This window comes from Xenopus laevis, chromosome 6S (genome assembly GCF_017654675.1).
Source record: "Xenopus laevis strain J_2021 chromosome 6S, Xenopus_laevis_v10.1, whole genome shotgun sequence".
Lineage (NCBI taxonomy): Eukaryota > Metazoa > Chordata > Amphibia > Anura > Pipidae > Xenopus > Xenopus laevis.
The window spans coordinates 112243746-112271283 of NC_054382.1; the positions used below are offsets into that span (position 1 = coordinate 112243746).

General features: G+C 42.0%; 1 protein-coding gene across 2 annotated transcripts; it reads right to left on the bottom strand.

Moving 5' to 3' along the window:
• Positions 1-507: 507 nt before the first annotated feature.
• On the bottom strand, positions 508-24118 carry tmem64.S (transmembrane protein 64 S homeolog). Of its 2 annotated transcripts, XR_005962317.1 has the most exons (4): positions 23244-24118; positions 5876-6031; positions 1938-2162; positions 508-1851 (listed from the first exon to the last, which is right to left on the bottom strand). XR_005962317.1 is itself a non-coding variant. In XM_018223855.2 (3 exons), exons 1-3 carry the CDS (start codon positions 23835-23837, stop codon positions 1989-1991), a joined length of 924 nt encoding a protein of 307 aa, XP_018079344.1. In that variant the 5' UTR covers positions 23838-24118; the 3' UTR covers positions 508-1988. The 2 variants fall into 2 exon arrangements, 1 of the variants encoding a protein (XP_018079344.1); XM_018223855.2 differs by having other exon boundaries at positions 508-2162.
• Between the last annotated feature and the right edge of the window lie 3420 nt (positions 24119-27538).

The window sequence follows — 27538 nt, forward strand, 5'->3', positions numbered from 1 at the left end:
ACGACGGCTCAGCCATCCTCAGTCAATAAGTTTTCTCCTACAATTAAAAGCTTTTTCTTACCAAACGGCCGTGTGCAATGTATTGGAGGCATGGGCGTACAACGCAGCATTTGAAGAACTACAAACAATGCGTCTGGCTGTACTTCATGGTTATTGTAAAGCTCAATAGAAATAATTATAATAAAAACCAACAAAACAAAATAAATAAGCATTCAAAGTTAAAGGCCACTCAATAGAACAGATTGCAGACAGTTTAGAACAAGGAGATGGATACATCCCCAAAAATCTACATATGTGACTTGTAGATGTATGTACATAATTACACCTTAAGTCCCCTTCTATTAAATATATATATATATATATATATATATATATATATATATATATATATATATATATATATATATATATATATATATATATATATATATATATATTTTTTTTTACATAAAGAATTGTTTTTATAGTTTAGCATTTGGGCACTGACCCACAAAGCTGCTTCTTTTCGGGTAAAACCACTGCTATTAATTTGGCATCTTCTACGGTCAGCTGATTCCATTCATTTGGCATGGGAACTGCCCAGCCTGTAGCTCAAGCGAGGAGAACAAAGACCTTATGAAAGTATAGGCATCCTTGCTTTCTGGCAGCACTCACTTACTCACAGGCAGTCCCATTCCCATGCCCTCTAAGGGAAACAATTTACTTGGCTCTCCAAACAACGCTTGCAGGAAGCCATCGATAGTAATGGCAACCACCAGTCACTTTCCACACAGGGTAAATTTCTGACCACAAATGTATCTAATGGTCATAATCTGCATTGTGACGAGTAGTTGTTATGGCTATGGTTGCTATGGCTGCTAGCACGCACAAAGTATTGGAGAAGTAGTATTTGGCAAAGAATTGTTTTTCTGCCAGTGAGAATACGTCAAACGTCACATTAATCCTAATAGCAAGAAGTATCAGCCTTCAATTTTGGGCATTTTGAAGGGCATTTTGGGTATTGCCTGGAAGGTTGCAGAAACTGAAATACCTACCATGCAGGTACCCTTTTTGTTATCCCACATAACAAGTGGAAGAAACGTCTCTACTTCTACAATACATTAGGAAACTATATAGTTTAACTTTCATCTTGCTCCATTATATGAGAAAATTCATAACAGGTATTATTTATATTGTGGTTTTAAATGACACACTTTCTGAAAAGCCTTTTACTGATCTCTTCCTGCTCTGCAAAAAATGTATCTGCCCTACAAACCAAAAAGCAACTTCTTGGGTTAAAAAGATAGTAATCGCCCCTTTATATTTTTCAAAAAGATATCCGACAAAGGGCATGGGAAACATTAACGCTCACATGAAAATACTCTACCACAACGGAGCAAACTGTTCTCTTTGCTACACTTTCCACCGTTAAAATGAACGTGCCGTATAGAGTGGAATGGATCTGGTCTCACTAAAACTCACACATAACAAGATGGCTTTAAAGATCTCCCCCCAGATCTGAAATTCTAGAGAGCTCAACCCAACAAATAAAACTAGTTTAAGAGCACTTGGTTGCGCTTGGTAGGGTGTAAGCTTTCGTGGTCCGGTGTTTCTTAGAAAAACCAACACTGTCTAGGTATTTCTAGCAATACTAGTTAACAAAATGTAAAATCCCAAACATAACTGCTTTTATAGGTTTTCAATTTCCATAATTCTATCAAGGTTTTAGCAACAAATAAATATGCCAAGACAAAGACCTGGTCTGTACAGAGAAATCAGGAATCAGGAATTCTTGTCAGTGGGATTTTATGTTGCAGAGTTCATGAGGAATTCTGGGGTAGAGGAAGTAAGAGCTTTCCATTATCGCATTATCTTGGCAATGGACAAAGGCTTAGAATCGTCCAAAAGAAGTGGTTGTGGGGCTCATAGGAAGTAAGAGCTTTCCATTATCGCATTATCTTGGCAATGGACAAAGGCTTAGAATCGTCCAAAAGAAGTGGTTGTGGGGCTCATACTATGTTGATGCCAGAGAGCAAAGTCCTTTTGCTGCAGAATGGGCCTCCATTGAGCTGGCTGCCTTTAAGAGACATCTTGAGTTCCATTTCACAAGCTATGATGGCGGCGTTCAGTTCCACTTGAGCTCGGTGGACAACATAAAACATAAGTGCTATGCTTATAATGATCTGTGAATTGAGAGAGAAGATGATTAAAGGTTTGCGTTACAGAAGCAAGCATACGATAACAATTAGCACTCATTCATAATCCAAGCACGGCAAAAGCACTAGTTGCTTCCTTGGCTCTTCCATGTTAAAGATTATCCTGCCAATTTGAATTTCGTTAACATTAAAATATTAATAAAATTAATATTTGTGGTTTTTCAGTTATTTGGCTTTGTATTCGGCAGCTCTCCAGTTTGCAATTTCAGCGATTGCCTGAACAGAAAGATGAGTAATAAAAGTAGCAATAACAATAAATTTGTGCTCTTACAGAGCATTTGTTTTTGAGATGGCGGTCGATGACCCCCAGCTGAAAGCTGAAAAAGTCAAAAAAAGAATGCAAATAATGAAAAAATTATTAAAAAATATGAAGGTCACTTGAAAAGTTGCTTAAGGTGGTCATAGAAGTAACAATTACAATCGTTCATTCAGTACACACGTGAAGAGCTGAATCGTCAGATATACAGTTAGAAACAATAGAATTCTACCTGTATCGGACGATTGAGCACTAACAATGGGCGATGTTTTGGCAACCAATCAAAATTTTCTGTCCAGCCCGATCGATGAGCCAACCGATATCCAAGTCTTCTGCCAATATCAGTCGGCTCTTTTCCCACCATACATGCACCGAATATTGAATGGAAATTAGTTTTGTATGATATTATGTGTTGTGCCTATGGCCACCTTTAGACTTAAGATGGCCATAGACAGATATGCCTGAATTTTCTGTCCAGCCCGATCGATGAGCCAACCGATATCCAAGTCTTCTGCCAATATCAGTCGGCTCTTTTCCCACCATACATGCACCGAATATTGAATGGAAATTAGTTTTGTATGATATTATGTGTTGTGCCTATGGCCACCTTTAGACTTAAGATGGCCATAGACAGATATGCCTTCAATATTGGATGAACGATCATGCGGTGCAATCTCCCGACTTGTCACTAACTATTCAGATCAAATAACGTAGTAAAAAAAACAGATCAGACGATGTTCTGCCCCTGACAGCAATAGTATGAAAGTTATTGTTAGCCGACGGAAATCTTCTAACCTGTGCGATTGACTAAATGACTGATCGCTATGGCATGAAATGTCGGGACACTCCACTCTGAAAAACATACGAAACAAAGATCAAATCTTTGCGTCTATGGCCAGCTTTAGCCATTCTATAACTAATGAGATTCTCAATTGAAAACAGATTCTTCCTCTGCTTGGTTATATTGCATCTATAGGGAATGCCCCAGCCATAGCAAGTGCAAGACACCCATCAGTTGCAGCAAAGGGATAAGGTTCTAAACTAAGCCTTGATAATCTCTGCCTGTTTCCATTGCACATTCAAACTATGCTCCTTAAAGGGATACGGTCATGGGAAAAACATTTTTTTTCAAAATGAATCAGTTAATAGTGCTGTTCCGGCAGAATTCTACACTGAAATCCATTTCTCAAAAGAGCAAACAGATTTTTTTTATATTCAATTTTGAAATCTGACATGGGGCTAGACATTGTCAATTTCCCAGCTGCCCCTGGTCATGTGGCTTGTGCCTGCACTTTAGGAGAGAAATGCTTTCTGGCAGGCTGCTGTTTTTCCTTCTCAATGTAACTGAATGTGTCTCAGTGGGACATGGGTTTTTACTATTGAGTGTTGTTCTTAGATCTACCAGGCAGCTGTTATCTTGTGTTAGGGAGCTGTTATCTGGTTACCTTCCCATTGTTCTTTTGTTTGGCTGCTAGAGGGGAAAAGGGAGGCGGTGATATCACTCTATCTTGCAGTACAGCAGTAAAGAGTGATTGAAGTTTATCAGAGCACAAGTCACATGATTTGGGGCAGCTGGGGAATTGACAATATGTCTAGCCCCATGTCAGATTTCAAAATTGAATATAAAAAAAATCTGTTTCTCTTTTGAGAAATGGATTTCATTGTAGAATTCTGCCGGAACAGCACTATTAACTGATTCATTTTGAAAAAAAAAATGTTTTTCCCATGACAGTATCCCTTTAAATTCTCCCCCTGTAATACCAGCACATTGACGCAGGTCCGGATGACTTTCAAAAGAAAGCTTTATTTCTGTGTTCTAGAACCCACAGGGCCAGGTGTTCTGTGGCTCATATGCAAAGTGGAAAGAAAAACCCCATAACCATTTGCATTTTTTTATTGCTTAATCAAACAAAAAGCCGAGAAATATACCAGAAGCCCCAAATAATGAACTGAATGGGATTGTTTATAAAAAGTTAATAAAAGCTTCCTATTAATCACTACCTTCCTCCTCCATCATAATGTTCTCTAATAATCTCTGCGTTCAAGCACTGGCCATGGTAATCAATTGTGTATCTAGCGGACAAGCTATAAATGAGATTCTGGCATGGCAATAAAGCAGGGTTGAACAGAAGGGGCTGCATACTCCTGACAAGGGTTGGTCTGTAGATCAGAGCCATGTACTCTGTTTCTTCAGGAATAGGAGCTGGTACAAAAGCCGACAGTCGTTGCTGACAGTCGTTGCTGACAGTCGTTCAAAAGAGTTGAAAGGGCTGAGAACTCAAAGCTTTACTAAGAAAGTTCAATGTTGTATTTAAATTAAAGGAAAAGTAAAATCACTGGGAGGTGGGGAGGCGCCAAGGAGAAGGAAAAGCATATTTACTTGTGGGTGCCAAAAGTTAGGCACCCCCAAGTGATTATATATACTTACCTAAAACCCCAGGGCGGTGCTCCTATCAGCAGAAAACTGCCCCGGTCTGGGGTTTCTTCCAGCGAGCAGCACGGATCGATCAGCTTCCTTCTTCTTTCTTCAAATTTTCCGGGCAGATGCATGCGCAGTACAATGAAATAGCCGACTTCTTCATTAAAGTTCGGCTTTTCGCGCTACTGTGCATGCGCACCCGCGATTAGAAAGAAGAAGCCGATCGTTCCGTGGTGTTCGATGGAACGAGCCCGGGCCGGTGCCTGTATTTGCTGATAGGAGCACCAGCCTGAGGTTTCAGGTAAGTATATACAGGTATGGGACCTATTATCCTGAATCCTTGGGACCTGGGGTTTTCTGGATAACGGATCTTTTCCATAATTTAGATCTTCACACCTTAAGTCTACTAGAAAATCATGTTAATATTAAATAAACACAATAGGCTGGTTTTGCTTCCAATAAGGATTAATTATATCTTAGTTTGGATCATGTACAAGCTACTGTTTTATTATTACAGAGAAAAAGGAAATAATTTTAAAAAATGTGGAATATTTTGATAAAATGGAGTCTATGGGAGATGGCCTTTCTGTAATTTGGAACTTTCTGGTTAACTGGTTTCCGGATAACAGATTCCATACCTGTACAATCACTTGGGGGTGCCTAACTGCCTTTCTTTCACCTTTAAGGAGTGCCTCCATCTTGTTCTGGTATCCTAGGCATTCCCTGCACAGCACGGAACTTATTCACTGATTTTAGGTACTGTTTGGTACTGTTTATTTTTATTTGTATAATGCGCTGTCATTTTTAATAAATTCTATAATTTTTTACTCAAAGGGTGTTTCTGTAAGGTGTAGCATGGTGGCTTATCTCTGGATACTCCAGTCCCAGGTATACTGAATAATTGTTACCTGCAACATTTACAGCCTTGCATAAAGATTTTACATAATATGTGAAACAAAAACAGAATTAAGTGGGTGTTTAGAATAAGAACAGAAGGTGACATACCTGCAAGCTGAAGATGAAGTATCCGCTCACACTTTGCTCTGCAATGACATCCTCTATTGTACGTAATGTGGTTCCTAGGTAGGAATTTAAGAGCTGAGTAGGAAAAAGGCCAATGGAAGAAGCAGCTAGATAGTTGGGTAGAGACAGGTCTGTAATCTAAAGATAAAAAAATAAAAGTTTACATTAAAAAAAATTCTTAAACTTATCTACCAAAAATGTGTTCTGGGGAGAAAAGGCTTGAGTGCCAATAAATTATCTAATTCCACATGAACCTTGTGATAATAACAGCCACTCATTCTCTCTCCCTCTTCTGTTACCCTCTGCAACCCGTATATATTCCACCGATGATCCATCAACCCTATATATAAAGAAATGACATTTGAGTTTCAGTTCCTGAGCATCCCTCATTATGGAAGTACAGGTATAGGATCTGTTATCTGGAAACCAGTTATCCAGAAATTACAGGAAGCCCATCTCCAATAGACTCCATTATAATAAAATAGTTCAAATTTTAAACAATTATTTCCTTTTTCTCTGTAAATAATAAAACAGTAATTTGTACTTAATCCCAACTAAGATATAATGAATCCTTTATTGGAGGCAACACAATCCTATGAGGTTTAGTGTTTAAATTATTTTTTAATAGATTTAAGGGATGAAGGCCCAAATTAAAGAAAGATCCATTATCCAGAAAACCCCCGGATAACAGGTCTCATACCTTTACCCTTGTGTTATTCAGGTCCTAAAGTGCTGCTGTTTAGCGAGTTTCCAGTACAAGCTCACTCATTGCAGAGTACAGGCATGGGATCCGTTATCAGGAAATCCATTATCCAGAAAGCTCTGAATTACGGAATAGCCTCCATTTTATCCAAATTTATAAAAGTGATTTCCTTTTTCTCTATAATAATAATAATAAAACAGTAGCTTGTGCTTGATCCCAACTAAGATATAATTAATCTTCGCTGGAAGCAAAAGAAGCCTATTGGGTTTATTTAATGTGTAAAGGATTTTCTAGTAGACTTAAGGTATGAAGATCCAAATTACAGAAAGATCTGTTATCCACAAAACCCCATGCCCCAAGCATTCTGGATAACAGTTCTCGTACCTGTACATAGAAAGGGCTTCCTGCAGTGGCTTCTTGCAGTTAAATAGCTTTACAATGAGTTCTAACATAGGTATAGAAAGCTTTTTTATAGAAACATCTTCATTCCTGACCAGCTGTGGAAAGTTGTTACAAGTGGCTTCAGTATGAAGCCGAGAGGATTTTAGCTATTATTATTTTGACATTTTTTAATCTCGAGCCCTCGCGCTATCGTTCTAAAGCCTGAGGCATAGAAAATATTCAGATAAGCATTTTCTATAACACACATTGATTTTACTTTCATGTCCTGCCCTTACAGGAAACTATACACAGTATTTACTGCCATTCTCTGCCAGCACACCCAATTACTGTATAAAAGCTCCTGGGGAGAAAGCATCCCGGGCTTCCTGGCTGCGGCACTCTGTTTACTAAAATATATGTCCATATTAAAAGGACCAATCATGACAAAAATTAAAGTTCTCTCGGTGTTTTGTTAGCCTCCACTGTTAAGATTGGGGGTTTGCTTCAGAGGCTTGAATTCAGTGTTAAATATGTTATATATTACGTTTTTTTTATGAGTTATATGTAAACAAGCTGCTCTGTAGCCATGGGGCAAGACATTCTAACTGAAATATGGCTATAAAATGAAAATATATCTTAAATAAACAGGACTTTTCTTGATAAAAGTTTATATGCCAAAAAAAAAAAAAAAAAATCTGAAATATTGCTGTGTAAGGCAGATGCCGATTTCCTTTTTCTCTGTGATAATAAAACAATACCTTGTACTTGATCCCAACTAACATATAATAAATCCTTATTGGAAGCAAAACCAGCCTATTGGGTTTATTAAATGTTTAAATTACTTTCTAATAGAATTTAGGTATGCAGTTTCCCAAGGCAGAACTAATCCAGACAATAAGGGCCCCAATAAAGGGGCCACTTGAGATGGCAGCCTAGAGGGCGAGAGCGCAGGCCGAGACGGTAGCTTATTGGGCGAGAGCGCCGGCCGAGAGGGCAGCCTAGTGGGCAAGAGTGCTAGTTGAAGGTGAATACAAAAGGGTATCAAAAGACATTAGAGCTATATAATCTGGAAATTGATATGGCAATTACACTGAAAATGATAAACTGACATTTTGTTCTTTCTTGCCCTTTAAATGAAAAGAAAGTAAACAATAGGAAACATATATCAGCGTGATGAGACATCTGAACAAGGTATTTCTGATGAGGAAAACTTTCTCTAGACCGATCAGTGTCCTGCTGTCCTGTCACTGCTTTTTAATGTATTAATCAATTTTTTTTTTTTACCTGGAAATCCATCTCTGAAAAACAAAACCTGTTCCAGCTGCACGTTTGAAAACAAAAGTAAATCTTCCAGTGTATGTGCATTGCTGCCATCTGAATCCCTATCTACCAACATGCAGATCATTTAAAGGAGATTTAAATGCAAAAAAAAAAAAGCATCCATTTTTACTTTCTTTAATGAAAAAGAAATCTATCTCCAATATGCTTTAATTAAAAAATGTCTACCGTTTTTATAATAAATCTGACTGTATGTAGTTTAATTCACCCTTCATTTTCCTTGCTCTGACTGCTGCAGAGAGGAAACTTCAGACGGTCCCTAACAGCTCTGCGGTCCCTGTAAAGCAGCTGGCGACTGTGTAGAGATTTGTATCGCAGACCCAGTGCAGTCTGCATATTCTGATTATTAATCAGTCTTACTGTATCAGCTTCTATGGCAGATATTATTTGACTTGTGCTGTTTTGATAATTTATGATGATCCCTAAGCTTAACCTCCCAACTGAAGCCCAGATCACACTGAGCATGTGCACAGTCTTTGTCTTACAAAGATGTTTAACAAAGTTACAAGATGGTGACCCCCTGTAGCCAACTTTGAAAACATAATATTTGTTTAATTAAGCTTCTGGTGTATCAAGTTTATGTTTATGTTTAGTATACAAAATACAGCATTTCTAGCATTAGTTTATTTTAGACTTTAGTTCCTCTTTAATTACAAGAGAATGTGCGGCAATACAGGAAGAGGCAAATCACAAATATAAATGAATGATATCTGCCACTGCAGAACGGCTTTTTATTTCAAATAAATAAAAGGAAATGACCTTTAAAATATCCACAGCTGCTACACTAAAAGGATGAAAGCCACACAGGGACCAATAAACATTACCTACTCTATACATTTAATAGATTGTTTTCACGTGGTAATTACAGCAAGTAGAGTCAAATAAATATATTAGAAAGGAAGAATGCCGGCAACTTCCATGTTCCAAACAGTAAAGTTCCCATGAAACAACCCCAAGAACAGACACCGGCAGCACAGTATGAAATATTTCCCTTAGTTTATCGCATTCTAGAACAGTTGGGTAGAAAATATAGATTGTGATAGCTGTAATGGAATAAGGTAGCTGTGCTCTAAGGGTGGCAACCCCACAGCCCTGGGACAGCTCCCCTTAATCTCACACAATTCTATGATGCTGTGTCAATCCAAAACTGCACTAACTCAACACAAACAGAAGAGGTTATTTTACAAAATAAACATTTTGGGTTTTATATATTAAAGTCCCAATGCCAAAAACTCAAAAGATTTCAGTTGTTTTTTTTAAAATATAAAATCCAAAGTATTTATTTTCATTGCATACCTTACACTATGTAAAGCACTGCATACATATGTGGTGCTGTATAAATAAATACGACAGAGCCCTATTCTCTTCCATAGAGATTCGGCCGAATCCTCGTACCTGGCTGAGCAGAATTTGAAACCTTCAAATCGCATGACTTCACTTTGACCCTTCCTATTTGTATATGCAAATTAGGATTTGATTCAGAATTCGGCAAAATCCAAAGTAGTGGACTATATATATATATATATATATATATATATATATATATATATATATATATATATATATATATATATATATATATATATATATATATATATATATATACTAAAAATGCCTTACCCTTTAAACAACACAGGGATTGTTTGTCCATATATTGCAATATATTTAAGCTGGCCAACTACGTCAAAGTCATCCCATATCTGGCCAGTCCTACGCTTAATTTTCATCTGATTCATTAAGAATTCAATTGCTTAATTATACATTTTACAAAGGGACTAAGTTTTACCTGCAACTTACTAGCTGCTTTCAAAGTAAAACTCCCAAACTTGGCTGCCCTTTTATTAGACACCAGTGGGATCACCTGACTATAGCTGGGAGGGGTGGGAGCTACAACATGGAGCTGGTCACTGCTCATGTATAACTATAACAAACAAGGGAAAGTTGTGCTCACCACTATTTTTTAAAACCATTAGGCGGGGGTGCAATGAGGGTGTGACCACAAAATACATATAGTCAACTACAAGAGTCCTCTGCACTCAACCCATTATCAATATATTTAAGACAGAGACATTTTGTGCATACTGCTACTAAAAAATGCCTTACCCTTTAAACAACACAGGGATTGTTTGTCCATATATTGCAATATATTTAAGCTGGCCAACTACGTCAAAGTCATCCCATATCTGGCCAGTCCTATGCTCAATTTTATCTGATTCATTAAGAATTCTATTTCTTCATTATACATTTTACAAAGGGACTAAGTTTTACCTGCAACTTACTAGCTGCTTTCAAAGTAAAACTCCCAAACTTGGCTGCCCTTTTATTAGACACCAGTGGGATCACCTGACTATAGCTGGGAGTCAGGTGCACCCCCGCCTAATGGTTTTAAAAAATAGTGGTGAGCACAACTTTCCCTTGTTTGTTATAGTTATACAGGAGCAGTGACCAGCTCCATGTTGTAGCCCCCACCCTTCCCAGCTATAGTCAGGTGATCCCACTGGTGTCTAATAAAAGGGCAGCCAAGTATGGAGGTTTACTTTGAAAGCAGCAAGTAAGTTGCAGGTAAAACTTAGTCCCTTTGTAAAATGTATAATTAAGCAATTGAATTCTTAATGAATCAGATGAAAATTAAGCGTAGGACTGGCCATATATGGGATGACTTTGACGTAGTTGGCCAGCTTAAATATATTGCAATATATGGACAAACAATCCCTGTGTTGTTTAAAGGGTAAGGCATTTTTTAGTAGCAGTATGCACAAAATGTCTCTGTCTTAAATATATTGATAATGGGTTGAGTGCAGAGGACCTCTTGTAGTTGACTATATGTATTTTGTGGTCACACCCTCATTGCACCCCCGCCTAATGGTTTTAAAAAATAGTGGTGAGCACAACTTTCCCTTGTTTGTTATATATATATATATATATATATGTTTTTGGTAGTGGTTGATTTAAAAAATAAAAAAGTGGTGGTAAGATTAATTACCCCCTTAACGAAGTGAGGAATGGGTCACTAACCAGGGGAGGTTATGCACTGCCAACTTGTTGGGCTTCCAGGATCAAGGGATGAAAATTCAGGGAGCACCAATGAACCAGGGAGGTAGGAAAGGAGTAAAATGATCTGGGAGTAGAGGGAGCAGCAGCACAACGTCAGGGTGACAGGAGAAAGCAAGCGATCATTGTTAACCTGATAGGGAATTAAGCTGGAGGATAAACTATCTTCAATAGGTGATTACAGGCTTATTGCAACTGACACATTTCCTTTTGAACCAAATGGCAGCCTGACCTAAATTTTCATGTATTCTATGCAGAAAATGGAACCATTAATCATTTTCCCCAGAGGGCTTATACTGAAAACCCAAACAGCATTACAGAAATGACAGCAATCAGCAAGCAGCACAGCAGTACAATGCACAGATAATATCATACAACGTTTTCTTATAACACTCAATGCATGTATGCTGGCCTGCTGATCCCGACCAATACTATATACTGGAGACCTGTGCATAGGGTTGCCAGCTGTTTGGATTTCGCCCTGACAGCACTGTTTTTGGAAATCCAGATAGGACATTGAAGTGAATGACATGGCAATCGTACAATTGTAGATTGCCATGTCATCAGTTCCACCCATGATGTCACCCGTCCGTCTCCCCATGGCACCGGCCAGCCCCCTATGTCACCGGCCCACCCCCTGCCCATTTTCACACACAAAAAAAAAAAGGTGGAAACCCTACCTCTGCAGGTCCAGTCGGACAGACCCCCTGTCCCCTACCTGACATTCCACTATGACCCGTGCCCAGACCCGCTCCCTGACCCTACCCGCAGCAAGTGGTTAACTTACCTTCTTACACGGGGGCATGAGAAAACAGGAGAGAGTTCACTCTGGAGGTGTATCAAGCAGGTAAGAGGAAGAAAACAGCATTATTATCAGAGGTGGGAGGGAACACATCCACACTTCAGCCACACAGGCAAGAATACCCACGGACCAAGGGACTGATTCCCAAAACACAACAACGTGGTTATTCTGCGGGTACCTGTCATGATGCAGGTTTCTGCTATATACATATTCTATGGGTTAGGCCGGGGACTGGCCAAGTTTGTCAGTTTAATTTGCTAATGCACCCTGTAGGCCAGTGCATGCTAAATAAACCTTTCATTGTGATGACAGTGTCCCTTAAATAGCAGCATATCTAATACACTTACTTGTGCAAAGCCAGAGAGATCTGTGCACCCGTGAGTGTTAAGCCTCTTAATGAGGCCGGTTCTTTTTCTTGCAATAAATCACATGCAACGGTTCTAATTATTTCCTGGCATTGCCCAAGCAGCTGTAAATCTAACAGACTTCTGTGCCAAGTTGCAGCTGTTGCCAAAGTTTCAGTAATAAAACAAAGTCACAGATTTGTGTTTGTATCCTCACCGGCGCAGAATGACACCGCCACACACTGTATTTCATTGGTTTTTTTTTACACAGAGATGAAGATTTAAAACTCTGGTATCAGTCCATGCACATGTAGCTGTTGTACATGCTTATAATATAGAAGTACCCACAGGATGGTTCCTAAAATTCTCCACCTGGCACCTATTAAAAAAACAAAACTCCACCCAAAAAAAAAAACCACAATGCTTCATGCACAGGAGCTCAGGGTCAGATTGGGCCGGTGGGAAAGCAGGAAAAAAAACTGGTGGCCTCGACAACTCAGACCTGCTCCCCCGCCCTGGGTGCTGCACCCTTACATTCCCCCCAGCCCCAACAAGATAAACAAAGGTAAGAGTGGGGGAGGGGTAGGGGTGTAGGCCCCTGAGGACCCCTCCAGTCCAAAACTGTATGAGGTTATGGTAATGCAGCCAATGAGATGCATCAGTAGAGCTGAATCAGTATTTAGGATTAAATGGTCTACTACAGCTAATCTGGTTGCTTGGGGTTACTGCTCACTGTTAGTACATGAGCCCCACATCAATGGGCAGATTTATCAAAGGTAAATTTCAAATTTATGTGAATTTGTTTTTACTCTAATAAATTCAAAATATACTCACAACTCGAATGGAAGGTTATTTAAGAAAAAATCTGAACGTTTAATCGAATAGTCCCAAACCGAAATTTCTAATCAAGTTTTCCCTCTGAAAAACTTGAATGTCAGGAAGGCAATTAACATATTGAAATGGTTTAACTGACCTCTGCCATTGCCTTGAAAATGAACTCAGCAGGTTTTAGGTGGCGAATATTCAAATTAGAACTGTTTCCATGGTCGAGATATGTTAAATCTCACATTCGGATTGGGGAAATAAAATTCGAATGTGTGAATTTTGACACCAAAATATTAGAATTTTACTATTCGATCCTTAATAATTCGGCTATAATAAATCATAAGGTGGGGTTTCCAAATAGTAAGTAATAACTCACCACATCAAGGAAGTAGGGATGCACCAAATTTGGTTTGGATTCGGCCTTTTTCAGCAGGATTCGGATTCGGCCGCATCCTTCTGCCCAGCCGAACCGAATCTGTATTTGCATATCCAAATTAGGGGCGGGGAGGGAAATCATGTGACTTTTTGTCACAAAACAAGGAAGTAAAAAAGGTTTTCCCCTTCCCACCCCTAATTTGCATTCGCAAATTAGGATTGTTTGGTATTCGGCCAAATCTATGGTGTAGGATTCGGGGGTTCGGCCGAATCCAAAATAGTGGATTCGGGGGATCCCTACAAGGAAGAGGCCCGGGTGCACCGCTCTGAGCCCTCAGTACAGGGAGCGGACCAACCGATAATTCTTTGGAGCAGGCCCTCAATAAAGGCAATCTTCCACCAAGCAGTTGAATCAAAGTGAAATGGTTTATTGTGTCCACAGCCTTACGTGTTTCAGGTTACAAACACATAGGCTTAATAAATCTGCCCCTAAGTGGGGCTAAATGGCATATTTCTAAGCATGCTAATTTAATTTAACAAGAAAAAAAAAAAAAAGCATACAAACTGACATAAAGAGCATATTTATAAAGCTACCCATTTAGTGCATGCTTACAAAAAACTGCATAAGCTACATGTGGTTCATACATAACTGCAGTAATTTGGGGAGTTTATATGAGTAGGTGGCTTTTTACATGCCTGCATGAAAACTATATTTCTGTGCTGGGGGTTTCACTGCACCCACACGGTTGCCCCCTGCAAGTGTCTGGACTGTAGTTACAATACACAAGCCTCAATTGAAGCTATTGCCCGTGCCACTACAGATACATTTCACATTAATAATATTACTTAGTGAACCTGGCCTCCTTGCAAGTTGGCTAGACCTTTGTTTTGTTACACACCCAGAGAGGCTTTCACAAGTAGGCATGAGTTACAAGCTGACCAGTTATTTGAACAATCTGGCCATGGGTGAATAGAAAAAAATGCACCAATCAGCCCAAAATGGATCTTTAACTGAAAGTTAACAAGTTTTCAGACTAGAATGAGAAGGAATTTGACATTAAGCAGACATGCAGGTACTTAAAAGGTATCGTGTTTGTCTCCGATCCTGTTTTTTTAATAATAAATGAGGTCCAATCGTAGTTTCTAGTTTGTTTGATTAAATATTCGGATTCGGATAAATAAGGCACCACTGTGGGCCACAAAACGCCTAAAGCTACATTCCTACCGGGATTGCCAGTGGTAAAATCTACGCATCATATAGTGCCAATTTCGAGACTCCATGCTATCAGCTGTTAAGCAATTCTAGTGCACACAAGCATTATCAGTAAAAAAAATAATTTTATTGCAAAGTGTGGCGAAGCTTGGAAGAAGGGACACATTGTTGGCTCGGTACATTGCAGTAAAATTATTTTCGTAACTGATACAGCTTGTGCTTAAAAGGGATACTTTCTCTTGGAATACTGCAATAAAATGACTTCTCTATTGATAAAACTTGTGTGTCCTGAAATTGTGAGAAGCATTACCTCCAGTTCTTAGCAACCAAGTTCTTTGCTGCTTGAAATCAAACGAATAGCTTCCCATGGTACTGAAACCATGACTGTTGGTAGGTCAGCACATGTAAGGTAGCCATTAGATAATATATATATATATATTCATCATTTGTCCACAAAAGTCCAGCCCTATGAAACTACAGCCATTATCCGAAAACCCGTTATCCAGAAAGCTCAGAATTACAAATACAGAATAAAAGGCCATCTCCCATGGGGGCAAATTCACTAAAGCGTGAAGCGGCTAACGCAAGCGCAAATTCGCCAGCGTGACGTCATTTAGTTACTTTGCCGATTTACTAACGGGCGCTGGCGTAAATTCGCTAGCGAAGTGGACCTACTCTAGGGCTACTTCGTACCCTTACGGCAGGCATAGTTGCGCTATGGCAAAGGGACATAACTACGCTAATTCTCTAAAGGTGGCCATACACGGATAGATCCGCTCGTTTGGCGATGTCGCCAAACGAGCGGATCTCCCTCCGATATGCCCACCTTGAGGTGGGCAATATCGGGCTGATCCGATCGTGGGCCCTAGGGCCCAACGATCGGATCCTAGCGTTCACCAAACGGGCGGTCGGATCGCGGGACCGCATCAACGAACAGATGCGGCCGCGATCCGACGGGATTTTTAATCCCATCCGATCGAGATCTGGCCGACTTTCGGCCAGATCTCGATCGGGGAAGCCCGTCGGGGGCCCCCATACACGGGCCAATAAGCTGCCGACACGGTCTGTCGGCAGCTTTTATCGGCCCGTGTATGGCCACCTTTAGTTGCGTATTTTACTGAACGTTACCTCTTGCGTCAGACTTGCTTTCACCACCACAGACCAAGCGAAGTGCAATAGAGTAGATAGGAATTGCTTCAAAAAAAAAAAAAAAGTCCCAAAAAAAAATGCTGGTGTTCCTTTTTTAAGGGCAATAGGCTGAAAAAGATCGTAAATTGTTTTGGGGGCACCCTCCTTCCCCCCTACATTTCCTAACATTTGGCACCTAAACTATACAGTGGGCACATGTATAGGGCAAAATAACAACTCTTATTTTATGAAGCTTTCCCAGGCTTGTGTAGTGTAATGTATTTGCTACTACATGCACTTTAACTTGGCGCCGTATGCAAATTAGGCATCACTAGCATAACTTTGGTTTGCTTGATGAATTAATGGTAGCGCAACTTCGCTACCTTTCGCCTCCCTGAGAGCAACTTTGTATTTTAGTGAATTAGCGGCGCCCTGTCGAAACTTCGCCTGGCTAAGTGCTGCGAAGGCTGCGCTAGCGCAACTCCGCAGGTTTGGGAATTTGCCCCATAGACTATCCACATAATCCAAATATTTCCTTTTTCTCTGTAATAATAAAACAGTACCTTGTACTTGGATGCCAAATAAGATATAATTAATCCTTATTGGAAGCAAAACCAGCCTTTTAGGTTTATTTAATCTTCATATGATTTTAGACTTAAGGTATGAAGATCCAAATTCGGAAAGATCCATTATCCGAAATACCCCTGTTCCTGACCATTCTAGATAACAGGTACCATACCTGTAGAGTCATTTCAAAATACAGGTATGGGATCCAATATCCAGAAACCTGTTATCCAGAAAGTTCAATATTATAGAAAGGCAGTCTCCAATTGACTCCATTTTATCAAAATAATCCAAATTTTTAAAAATGATTTCCCTTTTCTCTGTTATAATAAAACACTACCTTGTACTTGATACAAATGGAGGTATAATTAATCCTTATTGGAGGCAAAACCAGCCTATTGGGTTTATTTGATATCTAAATGATTTTCTAATAGATTTAAGGTATGAAGATCCAAATTACAGAAAAATAAGTTATCTGGAAAACCCCAGGTCCCGATCATTCTGGATAATAGGTCCCATACCTGTACAAATGTTATTCTTGAAATATTCTAGAAACAATGCCGAGTTTTTAAAAGTATAAACTACCATGTTATATATTGACATTATATGAAACAGTTTCAATCACATGAATACTGCCTTTGTTCCACGTTTTCTTCAGTACTAGTCCTGCACGTTCTGATATTAAAGCAAGTAATACATGATGATGCATTTACAACCTTTATCTTAGGGACTGTGGATAACTGTTCATAAAGGATCTTTGCTCTTCTGCTTCTTCGTCAGAAATGTGTCAGCGAGTGATTGCAGCAAGAGGGTATAGATCATGTTAGCAAACACTTACGCATAGTGTGATCACCAGGACAGCACCGGGTCAGGACTACATGCCGACATTTCATCTTGCCACTAGGATGACTACAAATTAGTCATAAATAGTCCCAATTCTAGTAATGCAACAAATGATGCAAGAGGAAATGCAAAAGACATGTCAAGATAACCAAAGGTCCAGAACCGGATGGTATTTATCCCAGGGTACTAAACGAGCTTAGATCTGTGATTGCAAAACCGCTTTACTTAATTTTTCACAATTCATTGAGGTCTGACATGGTGCCAAGAGACTAGCGAATTGCTAATGTGGTGCTACTATTCAAAATGGGATGCCGCTCCCAGCCTCTGAACTATAGGCCGGTTAGTCAGACGTCAGTGGTAGAAAAGCTTTTTGAAGGAGTATTAAGGGAGAAGATACTTGACTTCATTGCAAATAATAATACTGTGAGTTGGGGCAAGCATGGTTTTATGCGTAATAGATCTTGCCAGACTAATTATATTTTTTTTATGAAAAGGTGAGCAGGGACCTCGATTCTGGGATGGCAGTGGATGTGATTTACTAAGTCTTTACTAAAGCTTTTGATACAGTGTAACACAGAAGGTTACTGGTTAAATTAAGGAATGTTAGACTGATGCATAGTATTTGTACTTGGATAGAGAACTGGCTCAAAGATAGATTACAAAGAGTGGTGGTAAATGGAACATTTTATAACCAGTATTGTATAGATATTGGTATGTGCAGTTTATGTGGAGGGTTGGTGTGAGTGTATACATAGCCTTTGGGTTTCATTTGGAGGGGTTTAACTTAATGGATTTAGGGCTTTTTTCAACCCAACTTTACTACGTAACTATGACGTTTCAGGCATTTTCTTGCCCTTTCTGAAGTTTCGCTTGAAGCTTAAGAAAGGGCCCAAAATTTCAATCGATCTTTGACAAAATAAAAGCACTTTTGCAAATGCAAGTGCTGCCGTGTGATTTATGGTAGATGATCTGGCAAGGGTTTCAACAGTTAGAGCACCCATCCAACGAGGATAGCTTACAGTGGTTAATGCTCTCCTGACTACTAAAATACTATCACCATAAGCAGCAAACTTCTAATTCATCTCAATAGCATTATCCTTTATCTAGAACCAACAACTTTACACAATGTTTACAGAGAATGTTAATCTATCCCTGACAGGGGTCTCCAAACTTTTTTACTTGTGAGCCATATTTAAGTGTAAAAAAGAGTTGGGGAGCAACACAAGCATAAGTAAAAAAAAGCATGGGTCCCAGATAAAGGTTCTGACTGGCTATTTGATAGCCCTATGTGAACTGGTAGCCTGTAGGACTCCCTATTTGGCAGTACACCTGGTTTTCACGCAAGCATCTAATTAGGATAGCTTACAGTGGTTAATGCTCTCCTGACTACTAAAATACTATCACCATAAGCAGCAAACTTCTAATTCATCTCAATAGCATTATCCTTTATCTAGAACCAACAACTTTACACAATGTTTACAGAGAATGTTAATCTATCCCTGACAGGGGTCTCCAAACTTTTTTACTTGTGAGCCATATTTAAGTGTAAAAAAGAGTTGGGGAGCAACACAAGCATAAGTAAAAAAAGCATGGGTCCCAGATAAAGGTTCTGACTGGCTATTTGATAGCCCTATGTGAACTGGTAGCCTGTAGGACTCCCTATTTGGCAGTACACCTGGTTTTCACGCAAGCATCATATAAAAGGTCAGTAAGCAACATGCTGCTCACAAGCCATTGGTTGGGGATCACTGCCTGACGTGGAGGAGGAAAAGGGATCTCTCAGGGATGCTCATTTCAACAATCTTGCATGATCACCACCTGATATTGGCTTAGGCAGCACTTCTCAGCCCTGGAGGGGCAAATTATTGAAGAACCCTTTCAAATAACTGAAGCAACCCTTGAGAAAAGCTCCTCGCGGCAATCCCCGAGACACACTGCTTTGTTTGCGGAGGGAGCAATAAGGAACCAATGTGCATTGCTGGTCTTTGGCCAGAACAAGATATCAAGCATGGATATTCAGCAGATTACGTTGAACTTTCTTACTATCACGCCTTAGCAACCTGCAACAGCTGAGCCCTGCCCTAGTCTGTCATGTGTAGCTACATCACAAGGGGCAAATTACTAGACCATGTTGATCTCTAAATCTTTCCTCTGAAACTCCAGGAATATGTGTAGTTCCTTAATTAATTCTCTGAAGCACTTACACAATTGCAGGAATTAAAGGCCAACTAAAGCATGTAAGAAGGCTAGACTGGAGGCCCTATAGCATAAAAGGATGATTAGGAGGACAACTTTATCATAGAATATTATGGGATTAGATTATATCAGCAAGTACTTTCATAGAATATTAAGGGATTACAAAATCCTTTCAAGTATTACAAAATCCCCTGCAGAGACAGTAGTCCACCTGCAGAGAACTGCGTTTACATTAAGTGGACAAATGTCGTCTTGAACCAAGGCAGGAATTTCAGATGCAGGCTCCAAAATCTGTTGCAATTTAATCCACTATAAACAGTACATAGGCAACAGTCATATAGTGACACCATGGCACATTCGCTTCTATATACTAATCTGCATGATTTATTGGTCAACATTTGTCTTGACAGGTACGTAGCCATCTCTGCCAATGAGCAGTAGATAGGTCTTATTTTCCCCCCAAGAAGAATGACAATCACAAGGAAAAAAAAACACAATTGACTATTTTTTTTAGCAACATCTAGAATGGGAAAATTAAAGTCTTATAAACCACAATCCCATAAACCCTAAGGGTGGTGGCACACATGAAGATTTGGGAGAGATTAGTCGCCCAGCTTCTTCAAGCGACTACTAATCTCTCCAAAATGCCTTCCCGGCGGCAAGAATATGAATTGCCATCGGGGTGGCATATGAATCGCTTCGGATTTCTGAAGTCACCCAAAGTATCCTCGTGAGGCAACTTCGGAAAACCAAGTGCTACATATGCCATCCCGCCGGCAATTTGAATTCTTGCCAGAGGGAAGGCATTTCAGGGAGGTTAGTAGTCCAAAGAAGTGACGATTTATCACTGAGCGACTAATCTCCCCCAAATCTTCAAGTGTGCCACTACCATAAAGCTTTTGGGATAAATGTAAAAAAACAAACAAAAAAAAAAACACGAAGAACATATTTATTCTGTTTCTGCAGAAACCAGCAATGCCAGAGTCACTGAAAAGAGGGAAGCTTGGCATTGAACAAAGTAGAAATATATAATGTGGGAAAGTGCCATCTGTACACCTCCAGATGTTGTCAAACTACAGTTCCCAGGGCAGGACATTCCACTGTGACAGATCTAACGCTTGTGCACATACAGGGGCTCAACACAGCAACGAGGGCATGGTCAGTTACTAGTAAAATCTATAAGCGGTGGCTTCCCATCCTATACTGATATAAAGAGTGGTGGTTACTGTCTTGTTGCAGACACCCCTTTATTGAAAAGCATCATTATTATAAACAATGGAAGGATGCAGGGAGTTGAAGTGGTAATAATGTCAGATCTCTAGGCATGGGGAAAGTGAGGATATAAACTTGACATCAAGCGAGGGCTTAGGCTTTCTCCCAACATCACCACCAAAAACTGTGTGTCCATGAAGTTCCCAATAGCAGAAGGGCCCATAGCAACTTACACTGTGTAATATTATCTAGAATATGAACTCCAGCTCAAATTGTCTTCTGGCATTTCAGCTCAGGAATGTCCCTAGAGATTGTCCCAACCAAACTGCTCTTACTAGGCCCCAATTATTTCTGTAACCTTGGCATGGGGCTGCAAGTTGATAGGTTTATTTGATACCAGGTAAATGCAGGTGCTGGCAACTTAATTGATTGTTGCGTTCAGTGTCTTTTCCTAGTCTTTAAAGGAGACATATAGGATAAATGAAAAAACCCTAATTTTGTAGGCAGTTATGAGTAATATATGGTGTTGCTTTTACATGGCGCTAAAAATGTATATTATCTTTAAAAATAGCCCATTTATTGGAGCTCCCTATAGATGTTCACTGGTCCCTGTCTGTGTTTCAAATGAGGGGTGGGCGTGTCCTAATGGTCCCTGCTAGAAGCATAGTAGGAGGGGACAGCCAATAACAGCCCTGCAGTCCCACAAGCAAAGACAGGCTTCAGTTCCCTATCAGGTCCAGCTAGCTGCTGATTGGTTCCTGTCCTATAGTGCAGTGAGCTGAGAGCCGCTGGCTCCCCTGTACAGCCTGGGAATTCTGGGAGCAGGAAGTGGAAGAGAAGGGACGGATTATTAGGGTTTTTGCAACAATATTTAATAAATCAGCCTAAATCACTACTTTATAAGCACAACTCTTCTATATCTTAATGAGTATAACACACTGGTATATTTTTACACAATAGGTTTCCTTTAAATATTGACAATTTGAAAGCCCACCAAATTTAGGATGTGGTTCAGGTGCAATTGCCCCGAACCCGTCACTTACTTTAACTTAAATACAATCTTGATGATCAGGGTAACTAACCGATCTCTCCGTTGGGCCCTGAACCCGTAGCTTGGGGAGAACACTTTGCTTCGACACTCCAACTTTGGACGCGCACTTCAGGAACCCCTCGGACGTGGTGTAAGATCAAAAAAGAATCTTTATTTCACATCAGGTAACACCTTAGGCGTTTTGTGCGTTTCCACGAAAAAAAACAACCGAAACACATAAGGTGTTACCTGATGTGAAATAAAGGTTCTTTTTTGATTTTACACAGCATCTGAGGGGTTCATGGAGTGCGCGTCCAAAGTGGAGAGGTTTGGGACAAAGCCTGACACCATGTAGTCTTATTACACACACAGCATCACCTTGCCCTACTATACTCATTACTATACTATAACTAGACACATTACTAGACACATTACTAGACACATTACTAGACACATTACTAGACACATTACTAGACACATTACTAGACACATTACTAGACACATTACTAGACACATTACTAGACACATTACTAGACACATTACTAGACACATTACTAGACACATTACTAGACACATTACTAGACACATTGACATTACTATTCTCATTACTATTCTCATTACTAGACACATTACTATTACAAGACTCATTACTATTACTAGACTCATTACGAGAGGCATTACTAGACACATTACTATTACTAGACTCATTACTATTACTAGACTCATTACTAGACACATTACTATTACTAGACTCATTACTAGACACATTACTATACACATTACTATTACTAGACTCATTACTAGACACATATACACATTCCTATACAAATTACTATTACCACACACATTACTATTCCTATGCTCATTACCCTTACTATTACAAGACTCATTACTATTACTAGACTCATTACGAGAGGCATTACTAGACACATTACTATTACTAGACTCATTACTATTACTATTCTCATTACTAGACTCATTACTATTACTAGACTCATTACTAGACACATTACTATACACATTACTAGACACATTACTAGACTCATTACTAGACACATATACACATTCCTATACAAATTACTATTACCACACACATTACTATTCCTATGCTCATTACCCTACTCATTACCCTACTCATTACCATTCCTATACTCATTCCTATACTCATTCCTATACTCATTCCTATACTCATTCCTATACTCATTCCTATACTCATTCCTATACTCATTCCTATACTCATTCCTATACTCATTCGCCATCCCTCTTGGCACCAAGGGAGTTGTGGCCAGTGTAGACAAATGAGCTGTGCCACGCAGAATGCCAATAGCTGGGGCTAATTACTCACCGAAAAGACGGCATTCTGTAGGCCGAATGGGATGGGGGTGAGTCTGGCCAGTGCCACCACTTTGAGCCCGCTGCCCCCCTCCACCACCCGTATAACGGCTCCCAGCTTGTGGCTAGTGTTGATCTTGTCCAGCACCCAGTGGGTGAGCAGTTTCTTGCAGAGCACGTGGGCTATGAAGGTACCAATGAGCACCCCGACCACCACCAGCCCTATCCCCAGCACCAGGCCGTACAGGTAACCGGCAGCCACATTGAGCACGATGTAGCCCCACACACAGGGCAGAGAGACCAAGATGAAGCCCACGATGAAGAGCAACATCCCCACCAGACTGTCCAGGCTCTCCAGCCACAGCAGCACATCCTTCAGGTAATGTCGGCCCATCGCTAGGGAGGCGCAACACACAGCGCTCAGGGCGCAAAGCAGCACAGCGCTCCGGCACCAACACACCCCGGTAGCACCGTCCGCCTGGAGCAGCAGCGGGGAATGGGCATGGCCGGACTCCCCTGAAGGCTCCGGGTTATCCGCAAGGTGGATCCAGCGGCCCAGCGCTTGGCGCCCGTGAGAGACGAGGAGGTGTAGCGCGGAGCCAGGCATGTCCGCGGAGCCACGGGGTAAATAGGAAGCCTGTTGCTCCCCCTGCCAGTGGACTGTTCTTTAGTCTCGCTCAGTCACTCGCTGCAGGGATCTGCCGGGCTTCTGTGCCCCGCTCCCCACTCCGGTACATGGCGAAGTGAGGGCTCGGCGCTGCCGTACTACCGGCGGTCACACAGTGAACCTTCTCATCCGAGCAGCGATCTCGCTTAGGGGCGGTAACCATAACGGCGACGTCACACCCACAACCCCTCCTCCTACAGTATCTTGTGAGGGAACAGCTGTCACGAGACTGTACAAACCTCTGTTAGGCGGGAAACTACAAATCCCATAAAGCCCCTCCTAGTGTTACTTGTTCCGCAGCATTATGGGAAATGAAGTCCTACCACAACTGTGGGCGTCCTTTTAGTAACCAAGGCTGGGCTGGGTGGGGTCAAGGTATCTTTTGGCTCCTCCTTTAAATGCTTCAATACGTCACGCCCACTGCCGCAGCTGTCTGCTCATCTGAACGTGCTGTTGTCAGTAGTTCTGGGGCCGAGGGCTGTGAGAGGGATTCGCTTGCGTGGCGGCTTCTATGGAAATTCCAGCCGAGCACTACTCCAAGGGCAGCACTCAGAGAATCACACTATTAGTTGTGTGCGCTAGGGAAAGTACATTGTAAGCTTCTCCGCCGGGGCTGTAAGCTTCTCTCCCCTGAGAGCTGCAGTATGTCCTGCTGATAATGTCCCCAGGCAGCCTATATATAAGTGTAGCCTATATATAAGTGTAGCCTATATATAAGTGTAGCCTATATATAAGTGTAGTCTGCCAATAAACTCATCTTTTGTCAAAATGCCCAACCAAATCTGATCACCTTTACAGAGGACAGGAACATAAACTCACATATTTTGATTTAGGGCGAGATCACACTAGTGCCTCCAGTGTAGGAATGGGGTGTCCGGGGTCCTCTAGTCCTGCCAACTCAAGGGCCCACTAGTCCTGCCAACTCAGGGGCCCACTAGTCCTCCTGCCAGCTCAGGGGCCCACTAGTCCTGTCAGCTCAGGGGCCCACTATTACTGCCAACTCAGGGGCCCACTAGTATTGCCAACTCAAGGGCCCACTACTCCTGCCAGCTCAGGGGCCCACTAGTCCCGTCAGCTCAGGGGCCCACTAGTCCCGCCAACTCGGGCCCACTAGTCCGGCCAAATCAGGGGCCCACTAGTCCTGCCAACTCAGGGGCCCACTAGTCCTGCCAACTCAGGGGCCCACTATTACTGCCAACTCAGGGGCCCACTAGTACTGCCAACTCAAGGGCCCACTACTCCTGCCAGCTCAGGGGCCCACTAGTCCTGTCAGCTCAGGGGCCCACTAGTCCTGCCAGCTCAGGGGCCCACTAGTCCTGCCAACTCAGGGGCCCACTAGTCCTGCCAACTCAGGGGCCCACTAGTCCTGCCAACCCAGGGGTCCACTAGTACTGCCAACTCAGGGGCCCACGAGTACTGCCAACTCAAGGGCCCACTACTCCTGCCAGCTCAGGGGCCCACTAGTCCTGTCAGCTCAGGGGCCCACTAGTCCTGCCAGCTCAGGGGCCCACTAGTCCTGCCAACTCAGGGGCCCACTAGTCCTGCCAACTCAGGGGTCCACTAGTACTGCCAACTCAGGGGCCCACTAGTCCTGCCAACTCAGGGGCCCACTACTCCTGCCAGCTCAGGGGCCCACTAGTCCTGTCAGCTCAGGGGCCCACTAGTCCCGTCAGCTCAGGGGCCCACTAGTCCCGCCAACTCGGGCCCACTAGTCCGGCCAAATCAGGGGCCCACTAGTCCTGCCAACTCAGGGGCCCACTAGTCCTGCCAACTCAGGGGCCCACTATTACTGCCAACTCAGGGGCCCACTAGTACTGCCAACTCAAGGGCCCACTACTCCTGCCAGCTCAGGGGCCCACTAGTCCTGTCAGCTCAGGGGCCCACTAGTCCTGCCAGCTCAGGGGCCCACTAGTCCTGCCAACTCAGGGGCCCACTAGTCCTGCCAACTCAGGGGCCCACTAGTCCTGCCAACCCAGGGGTCCACTAGTACTGCCAACTCAGGGGCCCACTAGTACTGCCAACTCAAGGGCCCACTACTCCTGCCAGCTCAGGGGCCCACTAGTCCTGTCAGCTCAGGGGCCCACTAGTCCTGCCAGCTCAGGGGCCCACTAGTCCTGCCAACTCAGGGGCCCACTAGTCCTGCCAACTCAGGGGTCCACTAGTACTGCCAACTCAGGGGCCCACTAGTATTGCCAACTCAGGGGCCCCAGTCACAGCCCTTCTTGCTCCAGTCCCACCCCCCCCCCCGGTCGCGAGCCTCCCCCTGTACATTTTTACCTTTGTGGCCGTGACTAGGAGAGTGCCCACAGTCACCGGCGGGGATGAGGTCTGGGTTGGCAGGGCCCACTGAGTGTTTACCCAGTGTCCCTCCTGTGAAGTCTAACTTTGAGCGTCTCTCGTGCAGCGGTTGTCAGACTTTTTAAGATCAGACTCCACTTGATGGGGCAGGATCCCCTTAGCTCCTGAAATGAGTACAAATATAGGGAAATATTGGCATAACAGACTGGGGGTCATTTATCAACACTGGGCAAATTTGCCCATGGGCAGTTACCCATGGCAACCAATCAAATCACTGCATTCATTGTTCTACTTGCAGCTGGCTTCAAAAAGCTAATCAGTGATTGGTTGCTATAGGTAACTGCCCATGGGCAAATTTGCCCAGTGTTGATAAATGACCCCAATTCAGCCAGGGTCAACTAGGGAACTGGTGAAATATTAGGCAGCTCTGAAAATCCCTATCGGGTGATGTAGGTTGATTCGGTCCTCTATGACAAGTCTCTGTATGTGCCATTGTGATCCAAATGTTAGTCCAGGGTCCAAATGATTAGATAGTCCTAATCGAGTCTACCAGTAGTTTACCTAGACTTTGGTACCACCCCCTGCAAAAAAACTTCAGAGGGGCCCTATGCACACTTAAACCTTACGGCCACCCCCGGCCAGCCAGCTGTCCACTTGCCTGCCCAACCTCCCTCACTATTGTATCCCCAGCTCCTCGTTGCTCACAGTATGACTGGTGAGCGGGGATTTCTTAATAACTATAGAGGAAGGTCCATGCTATCCTGCCCCCCCAAGACCTGCAGGTTCTGCTTCCTCTGACCTACCATGTTAGTGGGCAAATCGGGTAAAAATCTTACCGTCTATGTCCAACTTTACTGGCCTTCAGGTGAGCAATCATGCCACTGCTCCAAGGCTCCAGTGGAGCAACCCCACAGTTTGGGAGCCACTGCTCTATGTTAACAACCATCTCATTAAAGCTGTCCATACATGTGCCTACAAAAACAAACAATCCAAACATTTAAATTGCACATAATGATGATGAGCTAAACAGTGTAAACTAGATGTTACTGGGCCCCACAGCAAATTAATTTTAGGGCCCCCAATATACCCAGAAGTTGTCCTGTTTTACAATATATCTTGAAATTGCTCATTATTTTGGCTCATAGGACCCCCCTGCAACTGCTGGGTCTGCTTCCTCTGTAGTTAGGCCCCTGGAGCTAAATGTTCCAGAAGAGCAGCAGGCAACCATTTAGCCCTGTTAAGTAAACTGGTGGGTCACCTTTAATTTAACTTTTAGTTTGTAATGGAATGACTAATTCAATTGGCCTTCATTTATAGTGTTTGAATTATTTGCCTTCTTATTT